This window comes from Symsagittifera roscoffensis, chromosome 2 (assembly GCF_963678635.1).
Source record: "Symsagittifera roscoffensis chromosome 2, txSymRosc1.1, whole genome shotgun sequence".
Classification (NCBI taxonomy): domain Eukaryota; kingdom Metazoa; phylum Xenacoelomorpha; order Acoela; family Convolutidae; genus Symsagittifera; species Symsagittifera roscoffensis.
This window is the reverse complement of record NC_087063.1, coordinates 78,382,069-78,397,134: the sequence shown is the minus strand read 5'-3', so window position 1 is coordinate 78,397,134 and position 15,066 is coordinate 78,382,069. Positions and strand designations below refer to the sequence as shown.

Genomic DNA, 15,066 nt, shown 5'->3' with positions numbered 1-15,066 from the left:
TCGTGTTATTTGTCTTTGTTTCGTTATTATTTTTCTTTTTAGTGTTTGTCGTTTTGTTCGAATGTATCCAACTGTTTGTGTATGAGGAGTGATTACAAGGTCGTATTTTTTGTTATCTATTTCACAATTGTGTAAAACGATTGTTTGTTTATTTCCTAGGTTTTTAAATGACATAAGGTTTAAAATGACGGATGCAAAAGGTTGTTAAATGATTTCTATTTTCCTAAACTGTTAGTTCTTACGATTTTTTGGTTAGCTTAACCTGGGTCTATGTGTTTAGGGTTGGAGAGAAAAGTATATCGATTCCGAAGAATGATTTTTACTTTCTCGTGACTAGTATAAGCTAAGGTGTTAACTTACTTAATCTTACTTAGGGGTAGTGATTGTGTTCAAGGGTTGGAGAATAGTAAATCGATCCACAAGGTTCAGGTATAATTAGAACGCGAGTAGTTCGTTAGATACTATTTTAAACTTACTAAGTCTAAGATTTATCCTGGGTCTGGTAAGAGGGGGGGTCAAGTGAAGGATGAATAACCGAAGTTCTTCACTGTTTATCCTAATTTGAATGATTAGTTTTGTTTAAAAATTTCTATTAGTCTTAGGTCTTTAGAAAGGGTTGGGTAGTGAATCGACGTTTGAGGTCGTTAGACACTAATTAAGTGGGTGGGGGAGAACAAAGTTGTTCTGTTTGATCCAAGGATAAGCCTTGATGATCAAATTTGAAATTTAATTAAGTAGAAAATGATTTAAGATCCAAGGATAAGCCTTGATGATCTGGTTTTAAAATTAAGTGAATTTAAGTTTTAATAAAATTTTAAATGTGTGTAAAGGAAAGATTTAGTGTTTTGATGATGTTAGTTGGTTTATAATTGCTGTTATGTTTTAGGTGATGGAGCTGGAATCAACAGGATGATTTATGATTACTAACCATTTATTGTCATGCTACTAATTTTTATTTTTATTTTTCAATAAATATTTTTCAAACATGTTTTGTATAATACTGCAGAGTTTTAGGAAAACGATCTAAGATCTTTTTATTAATCGTTATTGTATATTAATAAATTTGTTTAGCGCCTGAAATGATTTTGAAGAGTAACTTCAAAGTTTTATGTTTGCAAATGGAAATCTAAATTCATTGCAAGTAGTATTCGAAATATAAAAGTTTGTTCTGGCTTTTGCCGAACTATCATATAACTATACGGCAAGTTTCTACTTTGTCGTATGTCGTCTTTGGTTCGAGGTCTTCTTCCAATTCTGGGTAGTTCTGTTATGGTTCGGAATATTGGCTCTGATCTATTGAGTCGTAGAGACATTTCGATTAAATTATTGTCGTATAACATTTTGTAAATGTTTTTGTCTAATTTCTAATCTATTTTGGTTAATTCTAATCTATTAAGGTCTTGTTCGAGACTTATGGTCGCACCAGATGAGTTAGGACCGAAGTGTAACTCATAGAGTAATTTCGGATAGGGTACACCGTCTGCTCGTCACGCTATCTTATTTTCGGCCGGATAGATTCGTGCAACTTCTTAGTCTAATACCGATCCTAATCTTACTCTTATACTATCTAGTCTCAGGTTGTTTAACTAGTCTCTGCTAGGCTCAATAGATCTAGGGTATACTGGTTTATTGCGGCTGCTGAAGTGCTCGGGAGAGTCCAACTAATTTCTAAGTTAAATTTAAATCTCTCTGGTGCTGAAATTACAAGTAACTTCAGCACTTACAAATAAGTGGGTTGTTAGTTAGATGGATCATGATTGGTTAATATTAAATACTTTACATTGGTAAAACATTTAATTTATCCAATCATAAAATGTAGTTTAGATCAGGTTCCATTATTTATGTTTTTTGATTCACTAATCTTGTTTTTTGATTCTCTTTATGAGAATTTGACGAAATTGAAATTTTATTTAGAAACAGTCTGTTATCTATGAGGGTTGTGGAATTATGGAGACTATTCTACGTGATTACTTGTAAGAGAGAATTGAAACTGACCGATTTTGAATGAGAAACTGACCGATTTTGAATGAGTTGCAGTGTTCGATTTTGTTGCCGATGTCCCCGTATTCATCGTGCACCTTCGGAGTGTCCTGCTTGATGATCTTACTGTGCAACACCTGAAGTATAAACAACAAAACGTCACAATCGCCTACTTGCGCCACTAAAACTATCGATCAGTAGACGGCACTCTTAAGCTCCCTCTATATATGCGACTAGCAAGCACATGAAAAAAAAAACGAGCCGGTCCTTAACAACGTTAAATCTTTTCAGTTATCAGATAAGTTTTCGCGTATAGCGCTGTTAAGAGCGTTTGGAAAATCTCAATTAAAACCTTTAAAAATATCAATCTTACTGGCCAACTTCTGTCAAGCGAAAGTTAAAGAACACGCAAAACGGATTCTAATATAAAACCCAACGCCACATGTTGAATACACTTCTCGCAATCTTCGTCTTATGATCTATAATGGAGGGTGTGAAGTGTAGTTTAAAAAAGTAGACGAATAGATTTTGCTCATGGAGATGCCACCCGACAGGCTGATTGATGCCTTTTTGGTATTCTCCCAAGCCGAAATTCAGTGTAAACTTGCATTTTTATAGAATGTATGATTAGAAGTTTTGGCTAGAAAAAAAAATTATCATTAATTATAATTATTATAGCATACCTTGAGGTAGTATTCTCGGAGCCGGTTGTTCTTGCCAGAGATGGTGACGAGGAGGGAGAGGGATGGGATGATCTCCATCTGGGAGAACTTCCGATCACTCACTAGACGAACAACCTCACAGCCTCCACTCCTGTCCATGAAGTAGAGCCCCTTAGTAGTCCCAATCAGTAGGTTCACACCTGTACAATCAACATGCGCGATTAAAAATGCCGGTCTACAATAGATAGATGTAGAGATGATGTTGATGCTTAAACTAGTTTCAGTATACATGTAAAACACGCAGTCGCCAATGCATTCTCGCTAATGTATTCATGTATTCGTCAATCGGCAATCTCAGCTCATTTCTCAGTTTTCGATGGCTCAAAGGATTCGCATTTTCTTCATTCTGCATTTAGCTGAGCAACGAATGAAACTCACAGTGAAATTTAGGGTTTTGATAATATTACTCTACGGCGAAAGTCTTCCGGATTTTGATACTTCGACTTACTTGGTGCCGCAATAAATCTTAAGAGTCAATAAACGCAAGAAAACATTAACTCACCCCAAAGACAAGCACACAGAACTTCGCTTTTGAACTTCTTGAGAAACTTCCTAATTTCGGGGTTTATGGGACTCGTAGTGCTACCCTGCTCTGAGCTACTGATGTTGATAGGAACATTCACACTTGAAGGCGTACTGCCTCCAACTCCGAACCCAAACGAGTTGAAGTGACCTGCCTTGGTATCACTGGAGCTTCCCTTTCGACTTCTGCTGTGAGGAGAGCTGGTGTTGACTTCGGCTGTTGACTGCCGCTTTAGTTTGCCTTCAGAGGCTTTTCGAGGGGTTTCCGAAGGCGGTGTTTGTTTTGAATCAGGAGTGCCTAGTCTACTGTCCATGTTTTGCTGGGATGGTACGGATACCATGGATGCACGCTTGTTTGATACATCTTCCATCGAACGGCGCTGAAAGATTTCAAAGATGTATTCAACAAAGTGAGAAAAGTAACTTGCGGGAACCCATTTGTCAGTCTAGATCCAATAAAACTGCGGTTCACTTGTTTATTTTGCCATCCTCCCCTTAACAAACGTTCATAGTTCAAAGCCAGAGGAAAAGACGCCCTTAGAACAATTTAAAGTTCAGTCGGCCAATTGTAAGTCGGTTTAGCAAGAGCCCTTAGCTAAAAATTAGCAATCGTTTAGAGAAGAACGGTTCTCGCAGTAGTCTTGCTTCAACACATTACTGTTTGCAAGTTAGAATATATTCCGAATTCTGTAACAACATAAGGCACGAGTCTATTTGAGATTCAAAACACAGTGAACAGACCGTTGGAAAAGAGTCAATGAACGCAAGAAAACAGAAAAAAAACTGACTTGTCTTTCGTATAAAGATCAATTATCGAATTTCGAAGAAAAATAGATAGCCTTAAAGCTCTTTGAATTTCGATAAAATTTAATGATTGTCACTTTTTTGATAAAATTTGAGAAAACCCAATTTGAGAAAACTGGATTAATAAGTAAAAACTTTATTTCGCTGGTGAATCTGATAAATAAATTGCATTTTCGAAACTAGAAGTCAATGACGTTTTTCGTGACCTTTGCAATTTCATTGCTCGTTAGTGGAACTTGCCTCAAAAGTCAAACCGCGAAAAACCCAAACCGCGAAGAAATCAGAAGTCAAACAGCAAAAAAAGGAAATTTGAGCCAGAACAAATTTGATTTTTCCTGAAAAAAAACAAAAAAAAATCATTTTGAACTATACTCATCGTTACTTAATAATTGTCTCTCCTACCGTTTTGGACTCTTTGTGTTTTCTGAGTAGATTGCTGCTGCTGCTGTTTTTCTTCTCACTCACGTTCTGCTGACTACTGCTCCCATCCTTTCCTGAAGGCGTCTGGGATTGAGCTGCGGAGGGCGAAGATGAGGAGGTGATGTCGATGTCCACAGCACTGGCCTTCTTACTCATCTGACTCATTGGCCTCTCTTGGCTCATGCTTCGACTGGAGGACTTCTTGTGCTGGCCTCTCATTTGTGCCGCTGACTCGTTGTAAGAATCTGAAAAACCCTAACCTATAAACTGACAAACTTTGGGAAATCAATTAGTCGTAATTGAAAATTCACGTCCAAAAACGACGTTTCTAAGCTCATTTGTGAAAGCTTGAAAACCGCAGTTTTTTCGGCGCGCGCTCACCCTTGAAAATTAGTATACATTGCATTGCGACGATGACACCTTTTGAAAAAGTTCAGGAGAGGCAATAGCTGATTTAGGGGGCGGGTGGAATGTTTTCCCCTCAGGGACTCGACTCCCTGACTACCCAAAGGATACCCCTTTGGTACTATCTTAAGACATCCAATTTTGGCTGACCGACCCTAAAAATTTCTAGATGCCAAAGTATGCTAATTTTGAGGGGCTGGCGTCGAAAAAATTTAATTTTTTGGTCAAAATTTTCCAAAATGTGTCTAAAACGCCTTTTTCGACCTGCTTTGAGGCACAGAAAAATCTAGATCCGCCTTCTAAAGGAAGGTCATTCAAAAATGGATGGTTTGCTTCCCCGCTCTCCTAAATCAGCTACTGACTCGGATACGGTTTTGAAAAATCTGCGGCCCTCGCTCTTTATTTAAAGACTACACTTCAAAATGAAAGTTAGCCAGACCAATCGCAAAAATTTTTTTTGTTCAAGATCACTCCAAAACCAGAACAGATGTTTGTAATTGAACATTTAGCTGGCGCTTGTGTATGTTTATCTGCATGACTCACCTGATGCGCCTTGCAAGTTTTCTTTGCCCTGTTCTTTTTGGGGCGGTGAGTTGTTGTTGTTCTGGGAGTTGGATTGTGGGATGTTGGATGATTTTGTAGACTTGATCGAGCCTCCGGAGGAGCTGCACTCGCCCATGGACAGTCTGTGCATCTGTCGCTTGTCTCTGTCTTTTCCACCCGACTTGTCCTCACGAAGCAACTTCGAGCTCACCTCTGATTGGCTAGAAAAGAGAAACGACTCAATATCACATAGGCAAGCTAGCAAACAGGAAAGCAAATGAGAGCCACCAAAAAATGAAGAAAAAAAATCGAAAAAGCAGAAAACTTCAAAATTTTGTCTTGAATGATGTTCTATTTGCGAAAATCACGTTCAGAATCACAATCGACGGCGTTTAATGAAAAGTCAACAAAACTTATCGAGCGAAAACTAAGCTAACAAAAGTAAGGTCAACTACACTTGAGCCGAAAGCTAAATTGTTGTCTTGACAAATCTGAAAGCCCTCACCCCAAACCTCCGGTAACACACAAAAGGTAAAAACCAAATTTTTCCAACTAACAACCAGTCATTCGGCCAATAAGCTGGTAAAACAAGCCGAAACGATTGGAGCAAAGATTTTAACCAAAAAAAAAACAGTATAGCCGGTTACTGTGCATGTAGCACAGAATGTTCCGTTCAGTCTTATAAAATTACTTTTTCAATTAAGTGTCGTTTTTTCGACGTGATGTGATAAAAGAATCTGAGCAAAAATGTAGAGCTTAGGTATTTTCATCACTCTGTAAAATATGCAAATTGGAAAACAATTTTTGAAGACAAATAACAAGAAAAACAAAAAATACATAATTTTTTTTGATTCCTTAGATGAAGCCTAAACTCACTTCATTTGAGTAAAACTAAACGCTCAAGACTGAAATGAAGCATAAATAAGCTAATGTAAGCAAGCCTACTCACTCGCTCGAAATTAGACAAAACCAAAACTTTAAACCTGTTTTTCTCGACAACTGAAAGGGCTTTAACCCAGTCCGATGATAATTTGTGATAGCTGATTTTGTGTAGAAAACAACAAAAAAATAAAACACACACGAATACAAAGATCCTCCCCATTTTCACTAGTCGGAACAACAAGCATAGCTAGTTACTGTGCAAGTAGCACAGAATGTTCCGACCAGTTTTTAAAAAATACAAGAAAAAAGTGTTTTTTTTTTCTTCAAATTAGTGTATTTTTTTCTGCGTGGTGTGATGAAAGGATCTGGAAAAAAAATTAAGAGCATAGGCATCTGCGACATTCATAGTAAAATAAGCAAATTGGAAAACAATTTTTTTTAGAAACAACCGAATTTTTGACTTCGTATAAATTTTTCGAATTTTCTGATTCCCAGAATGACGTTAAAGAAACTCCCAAAAACTAAATATACTTGAGTAAAATTAAAGCTAGGCACAAATAAGTTACTGTAAACGGCTTAAATTAAGCAAAAATAAGTCTGCTTGCTCGCTTTATACGCTCGAAATTATTCCAAAAATCAAACATTCCAAACATGTTTTTCTCAACACTGAAAAACAATCAGTTGAAAGTTGGAAAAGAGCAATGAACGCAAGGAAACTGAAAAAGACTTGTTTTTTTTTCAAAAACCTTCAACTTTTGAAATTCGAAAAGATAATGGCCTCAGAGCTCTTTGAATTTGTAGAACAATTTATGATGGACACTTTAATGTTAAAATTAGCCCAAGTTGAGAAAACTGGATCAATAGGTAAAATTTTTATTTCGCAGGAAAATCTGATAATTAATTACCATTTTCAAAATTAGAATTCGATCACGTTTTTCGTGACCTTTACAACTTTGCTGTTCGATAGTGGAGTTTGCCTTCCTTTTAAAAAAGGAAATTAACTGAACTTTCCAAACGTGTTTTTCTCAACACTGAAAAACATAATCAGTTGAAAGTTGGAAAAGAGCAATGAACGCAAGGAAACTGAAAAAGACTTGTTTTTTTTTTCAAAAACCTTCAACTTTTGAAATTCGAAAAGATAATGGCCTCAGAGCTCTTTGAATTTGTAGAACATTTTATGATGGACACTTTAATGTTAAAATTAGCCCAAGTTGAGAAAACTGGATCAATAGGTAAAATTTTTATTTCGCAGGAAAATCTGATAATTAATTACCATTTTCAAAATTAGAATTCAATCACGTTTTTCGTAACCTTCACAACTTTGCTGTTCGATAGTGGAGTTTGCCTTCCTTTTAAAAAAGGAAATTAACTGAACTTTCCAAACGTGTTTTTCTCAACACTGAAAAACGTAATCAGCTGAAAGTTGGAAAAGAGCAATGAACGCAAGAAAACTGAAAAGAAGGACATGTTTTTTTTTCAAAAACCTTCAAATTTTGAAATTCGAAGAAAAAACAATGGCCTCAAAGCTCTTTGAATTTGTAGAAAAATTTATGATCGACACTTTAATGTTAAAATTAGCTCAAGTTGAGAAAACTGGATGACCACTCGAAAATCTGATAACTAATTACCATTTTCAAAATTAGAATTCGATAACGTTTTTCGTGACCTTTGCAAATTTGCTGTTCGATAGTGGAGTTTGCTTTCCTTTTAACAAAGGAAATGATTTGAACTCAAAGAAATCACAAGTCAAACCTCGAAAAATCGAAATAAAGCGTGAACAAATTTAAAGACTTTTTCATGGAAAAAAAAAGAAAAAATCAGCAAGACCTTTTTAAAAAACTTTTTTTTAGTTTTCAAAATTTCTTTGAATGACGACTGAATGGGCTTGAATATGACATATCACTCGACCCATTCCGATGATTATTTGTGGCGTGGAAAAAAATTAAAACACACAAAGTTCCTCCCCATTTTTCAAATGATCGGAACAATAATCATATTCAGTGAATTTACAAAACACAAGGATAAAGTGAAAACACTTTCAATTACTACGAAAACAAAAAAGTGCGTGATATGGTAACTCAGCAAAAAACCATAAGTAGACAAACAGGCCAAGTAAAGTATTTTTTAAACGAAATACTTCCCGTTAGAAAAAAACTGGTCCTGACCAGATCTGAACCTAGGACCTTTGCAATCCCAAGCGTAGCCATTACCTCTAGACCAAAAATGCCGCGGAAGTTGAGAAATTTGATTTTATTATTCGCATAGCTATTAAAAGATTCAATTGACTTGTTAAACAAGTTGTTAACCCGAAAAAATTTATATTCCAATTTGATCACGCTTGCTAATCGCAAGCGTTATCAATAGGATAACTTACAGACAAAAATACCATTTATCAGAAAATATGATTGCAGCTTAAAAAAGATAAAACGGAAGAGTTGACCACATTAATAAAGAAAACTTAGAAAAAAAAACAAATCATTTTTACTTTGTTCCCTATACCTGTGTCATTTTTTGAGTTAATCATGAGAGAAACAAAATGATAGCTCATAAAATTAGTTAACAAGTCATATTCGATAGGATTTTTTTTTCGAAAAATGAAATTAAAACGCTGTTGTTTTTTAAAAAAGCTTTTCTTGCCATAGAAGCTCTGGATGAAGATTGAGGGCTGAAAGGGTTTTAATATGATACATCACTCGACCTATTCTTATAATTATTAATGGTACCTGATTTTGCGTGTATAAAATCTTAAGAAAACTAAAACACCTCCGAAAAAAGTTCCTCACCAATTTCAGTGGTCATATGAATAAATTTATATCACGATAAAATGACAAAAGAAAAAATCAAGGTGAAGCAATATGTAACAACTAACATTGGCTTGGGTTTGGAGGATACGAGTATGGTTCCGAATCGGTCGGCCTGCTCCTTGTCCGAATCATCACTCAGTTCGTCCTCGATCGGATCCTCCTCCTTCCCAGACTGCTCCAAATCATCAGCCAAGGAAACCGAACTCTCCGAACCCTGGAACCACAAGCATTTACTTTGCTAATAGAGACAATAATATAAAAAATCATAATCATTCTCGTTTCACGCATATTTGCTATCGATTGAAAATTTAAAAAACAGGCTGATGCGATGAATATTTTTCATTAGAATGTTTTAAAACAGCCAAAAGACAGTTGGAAAAGAGCCAATGAACGAAATACTGAATTGCTTTTTTAAATCTTAACTTTCAAATTTCGAAGAAGAAAATATCGTTGAATTTCGGGAACAATTTATGATTGGCAGTTTTTTGAATATAGCCAAAAGACAGTTAGAAAAGAGTGATAAACGCAAGAAAACTGAAACAAAAACAACTTTTGAATTTCGAAGAAAAAAATAGATGGCCTTAAAGCTCTTTGAATTTTAAAAACAATTTAACATGAACGCTTTTTTGTTAAAATTAACCCAATTTGAGAAAACTGGATCAATAGGCAAAACTTTTTTTTCACTGGGAAATCTGATAATTAATTTCCATTTCGAAATTAGAAGTCGATCACGTTTTTCGTGACCTTTACACTTTTGCTGTTCGATAGCGGAGTTTGCCTTCTTTTTAACAATGGAAATGCACTGAACTCAAAAAAAATCACAAGTCAAACCGCGAAAAATCAAAATTGAAAAAAAAATCAGCAAGACCTATACAAGAGTACTGACTACGTTCATTACTCTTAATAAAGTTAACCCTATCAAGTAAAACTGATCAATAGGTAAAGTTTCCGCTAGAAAATGTGAATATTTAAACCCACAATCAAAATTAGAAGTTGATCACGTTTTTCGTGACTTTTACACTCTTGCTGTTCAATAGTGGAGTTTTCCTTCCTTTTAACAAAAGAAATGAACTGAACTTAAAATCTGAGCTTGAACAAATTTAAAGACTTTCCTGAAAAAACGAAGAAAAAATCATCACGACCTATATGATTTCATCGGATCTTAATTTCATACTACGTTTATCGGCTCTTAAACATAGCCAACAGTTGGTTGGAAAAGGGTGAAAAAGGAAATCGAAAAAAAAGATTAAAAAATTTAATACATTTTTCAACTTTCGAATAAAAAATGTATCACGTTAAAGCTCTTTGAATTTCAAGAATTGTTTATGATTGTCGTTTTTTCTTGTACTAATCCAATTAAAAGAAAACTGATTGAAAATTTTTTTGGGGAGGGAATTCACAAAAATAAAACAAAATAGAAGTCATTCAAATTTGCTGTTCCATTGGCGTTTGTCTTCGCTTTAAACAAAAGTAATGAACTAAACAAAAGTAATCAACAGCAAATGAACTGAACTTAAAAATAAAAAAAACACAAAAAGAATTGAGCACAAACAAATTTCAAGACTTTTCCTTGCAATGATTTTTATTAGTTTTTTTTTCAAGGCGAACTTATATAAATGACAATCACTTCGTTTTTGCCTTTAAAAACAAATTGAAGCAACGGCGAAATAGTTTACTCACAACACTGCAATGCAGATTGGAGGAGGAGGGGTTTTTGCTCTCGGAGGCAGAAGACATTCCACTATTACTCATGTTCTCATGTGAACCCGACGGGGTCAATGACCTCGCAGCCACCAGGGACGCCTTAGTCGTGACCTTTGACACGTCATCGCTCTGCGAACTCCGAAGTCTCTCGCGTGATACACTCATGTTACTACGTGGCATTGGTTTAGGCGAGGATTCACGTGCTTGAGGTGGGTACAGAACTTCATACGCATGAGCATCGGCGTCAAACTGTGCATACACTCCAGAATCGTCAAAACCAGACGTTTTACTCTGTCGCTGGCGGCCCTGGCCCACCTCTGGAACAACTTCGAGTTGGTTGGTATAAATTGGGTTTTGTACCTCTTTCGCTTTAGATGGCCCAACAAGCGACTCATAATCACTGTCCATTCCACTCGCTGTCGTCTGGTTCACATCGTAAGCTAAGTTACTAAGAGCTATTGAGCTTTTCACTTTTCTCACATCGTCCAATTTTCTGCGGTTAGCTAGGTCTTGGTTTGATGAGGAACTGACCCCATATTGGTCATTCGACACCGCGTTGGAGCTCATGTTGGTCCCGTAATCAGGGTTATTAACTGCTCCTTTGCTCTTCACCTGTAGTTGCTGTGAGGTTTCTAACAAATGTTGTCTAGAAGAATTAATCGCCGCTGAGTTGCCGTACTCCGAATTAGAAACACTATTACTAGTAGAAGCAGGCGCGCGTTGCCAATGTTTCACTGGATCCCTGCCCCGGTGGTCTGAGACATGCTGTTGGTGATTGGACACCCCGCCTGGATGTCTGTGATTCCTTTGACTCTCGTCGTCTCTGGACACCGGGATACCTTGAGAAGGTTGACTTGACAAGTTAGGCGAGTGTTCTGCATTTTGAGACCTCATAACTTTCCTGCGCTCTTCCTCTGAATTCGAATAAGAGTTGTTGAAGGCAGAAGTGAAAGAGTCTTCGAAAGTGTAGTTGCTCCGCTTCACAGTTGAAGGTTTGTTCAGAGTCGAGTCCTGGTCACTGTCGACAAAAGGGAAAGAGGGTTGTTGCTGGTGATTCGAACCCGACACTTTACGGTTCCTTGAGTCCCTGTCAATATCCGTACTCGATGTTTCAGTCACAGATCCCTCTAGTCTTAACTGGGCATACCCACTACTGTCTATTTTAGGCTGCATCTCTTCGCTTCTATTAGCGTATGATTTGCGTCTTGCGCCTGGCGAGTGTTCGATATTCTCCACCTTCAGAGGCATGGCCATGGCACTTGAAGACGAATGGACATCGTTACTCCCATTTCTGCTCGATCTGCTCCAGACACCTTTTGAAGAGCTCTCAGTTGAGGTTTCCATCACACTTACGCTTTGTCTCTGTGACGGGTGATTTGAGTGTTTCGAAGGTGTTGAGATCGAAGAATGGCTTCCAACCGATGACTTAGCAGGTTGGGCAGGCAAAGGTCTGTCGCTCATACTACCGGCTATTGAAGACGCTGTTGCATTCCTACTCAAAGGCGCATTCTGTCTCGAAATCGGATGTTGTCTCAAATCTTTGACTGCCGAACTGGGTCTAGTAATAGGTTCTGGCTGCTCTGAGAACTTTCGCGATTTATCTGGAGCTTTGGACAACGGCTGTCGGGATACTGGTTCCGAGAACTTACGAGGATTTTGGTCTACTTTCGTCGTCACTTGAATCGGTTGAGCCTTTCTCGGCAATTCGGGCGTGGGATCGTTTTGGTTTCGTCTTACCGGCGCATTCGCATGTACAGCACTTGCCGGAGTCGAGGATTTATCGAGGTCTGTGGAAACTACATTTTCAAAGTTCTTCGAATTTCGTTTGTTCGCATCGTGGGCTTTTGAATCTTGCGCCCGATTATTTTCAGAAGAAGTTGACGTCGACAGAGGAAAGGGAGGTTTGTGTCCATTTGAAATTTTTCTAGTAACTTCTTCCTTGCTTTGAGAAGGCGTGGAGAGGACAGCGGGACTGTTTCCGTTGAATAAGGGAGCGCTCAGTTTGCGATCTGAAGCATCCAAGTTTACATTTGACTTACCATTAGTTACATCGATCGGGTTATTATTAGAAGATGAAGTTGGAGATTGGTTAGTAGACGGTGTGGGCATGAAAGAGCTTTTCATACAATCAAATGGAATTCTATCTGGCAAAATTTTGCCTTTCAACTTATTGTTATTTTTCGAGTCAATGGGCTCAGAACTTTGTCTATTATAACCAGCCGCGGCCGGCTCTGATGCTTGTTTCAAGTGAGCCCCAGCCGCTCTTCGCTTTAGATACTCCAATTCAGTCATGCGACCTTCATTGCCTGATTCGGCTAAATGTGACGCTAGGTCCTTCAAATGGTCTTCGATGACTGCATTTGTAACTAAAGCGGGTCTCCAGTTTGGGGGAGAGTTGCCATCATTGTTGCCATTTGATTCCGCAGCCGCTCCTTTCGAAGACAGATTTTGGTTTTTCGAAGCATGATCGTCATTCGACCTTGGAGCAGCGTGGGCTCCTGAACTCTCCGGATTCAGGGGAGCTCCGAACCCGTTATGTTGACTGGTTGACCTCGCAGGAGCAGGCGGCTGTTGCACACCAGCGGGTGACGAGTTTTGGGTTTGAAGAGGGTGCGGATTTTGGTGCTTCTGGGAGTACCGCCTATCCTCTTTAGCGGCACAAATAGAAATAGGACTTCAATAAATGGACAGAGCATTTTGGCAAAAGGGCAAGGCAAAATACAGAAAGCGAAAAAAGCATGCAAAGCTATCTACTCGAAGCTGAAGGAACTCAATTGGAACCATTGAAAAACGAAATCAAGTTCAAAGGAGTGTAAACACCAGATCAGAAGCAGCTCCAACACCAGCGATGTATACCCGAACAGAAAATTATACATGCAGGAACTCCTTTGGGTATAATCCGACAGCTGACGATAGTTGTGTCTTTTCACTGATATTCTCTTCCCGAAACTCGAACATGCCAGGTATTTCTTAATCAAGAGAAGGCAACGAAACAAAAATTGAACTGAAAAATTACAATCCGCTTCCCTAGAAATGCAATATTGCTGTCTCCATACAAGACAGCAATAGATTAGTTGTTTGGTTAGTTTTTAGTTTTGCGGGAGGGTACACTTTTTGAGGGATTTGATCCCGATATTTACTTAAAAAGCCATCCTTTGTACTATTTTATAGCATCATTATTCGACCGACCAAACCTTGAACTTTTAAGAGCACCAGTGTATAATTTCCAGAGGGGGGGAGGCGAGGAGGCGACGTGCCAGAAAAGAGCAAACTTTTGGGCAGAACCTAAAATAAGTTCTAAAAACCTACATTTTTGGCCTGTTTATCCACCCCCTCGAGAAAATTATAGATCTACTCTTGGTTTAAGTTAAATTAACAAAAACCTTCATCATCTTTCGTTTTCCTCATTTTTCCTGGTTACGAAGCTATCAAGCAAGGGTCATCTCGACAAAAAAAATTCCCTGTTTAAAAGCTGCAGTCTTCTCGAACGGCCGCTTGAAGCTTTTGCGGCGATCAACCACACATGAGCTCACAACAACACAAAGCGTATTCAATACCACAACTAAGCGCAATCCATAAACTTTCGAGCAAAATACACAAGCGATGTGAATAAATGACGTCACTGACCTCTGTTGTGTTGTTGTTCGTACATCTTGCGGATGTTGATGTCCACTCCTGCGTCATGTCTCTTCATGTTCTGGGGGGCCTGAGCAGCACTGGGACTGTTCATTCTGTTGTGGAAGGGTGCGGCCACGTGACTCACTTGCGAAGACACCACCTAAGGACGCAGAAAATGATTTTAACATACAAACACAGGAAAAAAATGAAGGTTACAGCAATTTGAAAATCTTAACTAGGCGTAAAGTCTGAATTTCCATACCAATAAATTCAATATGTAGGCCATTACAAAATCACAAACATAGCCAACAGACAGTTGGAAAAGAGTAATGAACGCAACTCAACAGAGACAAGGTGACTTGTTTTTTGATAAAATCTCTATTTTCGAAATTCAAAAAATAGACGGCCTTAAACCTCTTTTTGCATTTAACGAACAATTTATGTTAGACTAATTTTTGAGTAAACTGGATCAACAGGCAAAATGTTTATTTCGCTGCGTAATCTGATGATTAATTTCCATTTCCGAAATTGGAAGTCGATCACGTTTTCGTGACCTGTACATTTTTGCAGTTCGATAGAGGAGTTGGCCTTCCTTTTAAAAAAGGAATGAAAAAGAACTTAAAAAAATTAAAACTCAAACCGCGAAAAATCAACATTTCCTG

General features: G+C 37.8%; 1 protein-coding gene across 2 annotated transcripts in view; it reads right to left on the bottom strand.

Moving 5' to 3' along the window:
* The window catches only part of LOC134840575 (misshapen-like kinase 1), a 50,876-nt gene that overhangs the window by 19,708 nt on the left and 16,102 nt on the right, over positions 1-15,066 (bottom strand). Inside the window, exons 8-15 of one of the 2 annotated variants that reach the window (XM_063856485.1) lie at positions 14,414-14,564; positions 10,763-13,434; positions 9,148-9,296; positions 5,397-5,617; positions 4,431-4,693; positions 3,205-3,604; positions 2,664-2,842; positions 2,018-2,117 (exon numbers count right to left, since the gene is read on the bottom strand). In XM_063856485.1, the coding sequence (XP_063712555.1) occupies positions 2,018-2,117; positions 2,664-2,842; positions 3,205-3,604; positions 4,431-4,693; positions 5,397-5,617; positions 9,148-9,296; positions 10,763-13,434; positions 14,414-14,564 (4,135 nt within the window). The remainder of the gene's footprint in view (positions 1-2,017; positions 2,118-2,663; positions 2,843-3,204; positions 3,605-4,430; positions 4,694-5,396; positions 5,618-9,147; positions 9,297-10,762; positions 13,435-14,413; positions 14,565-15,066) is intronic. The other variant, XM_063856486.1, reaches the window with a different exon arrangement.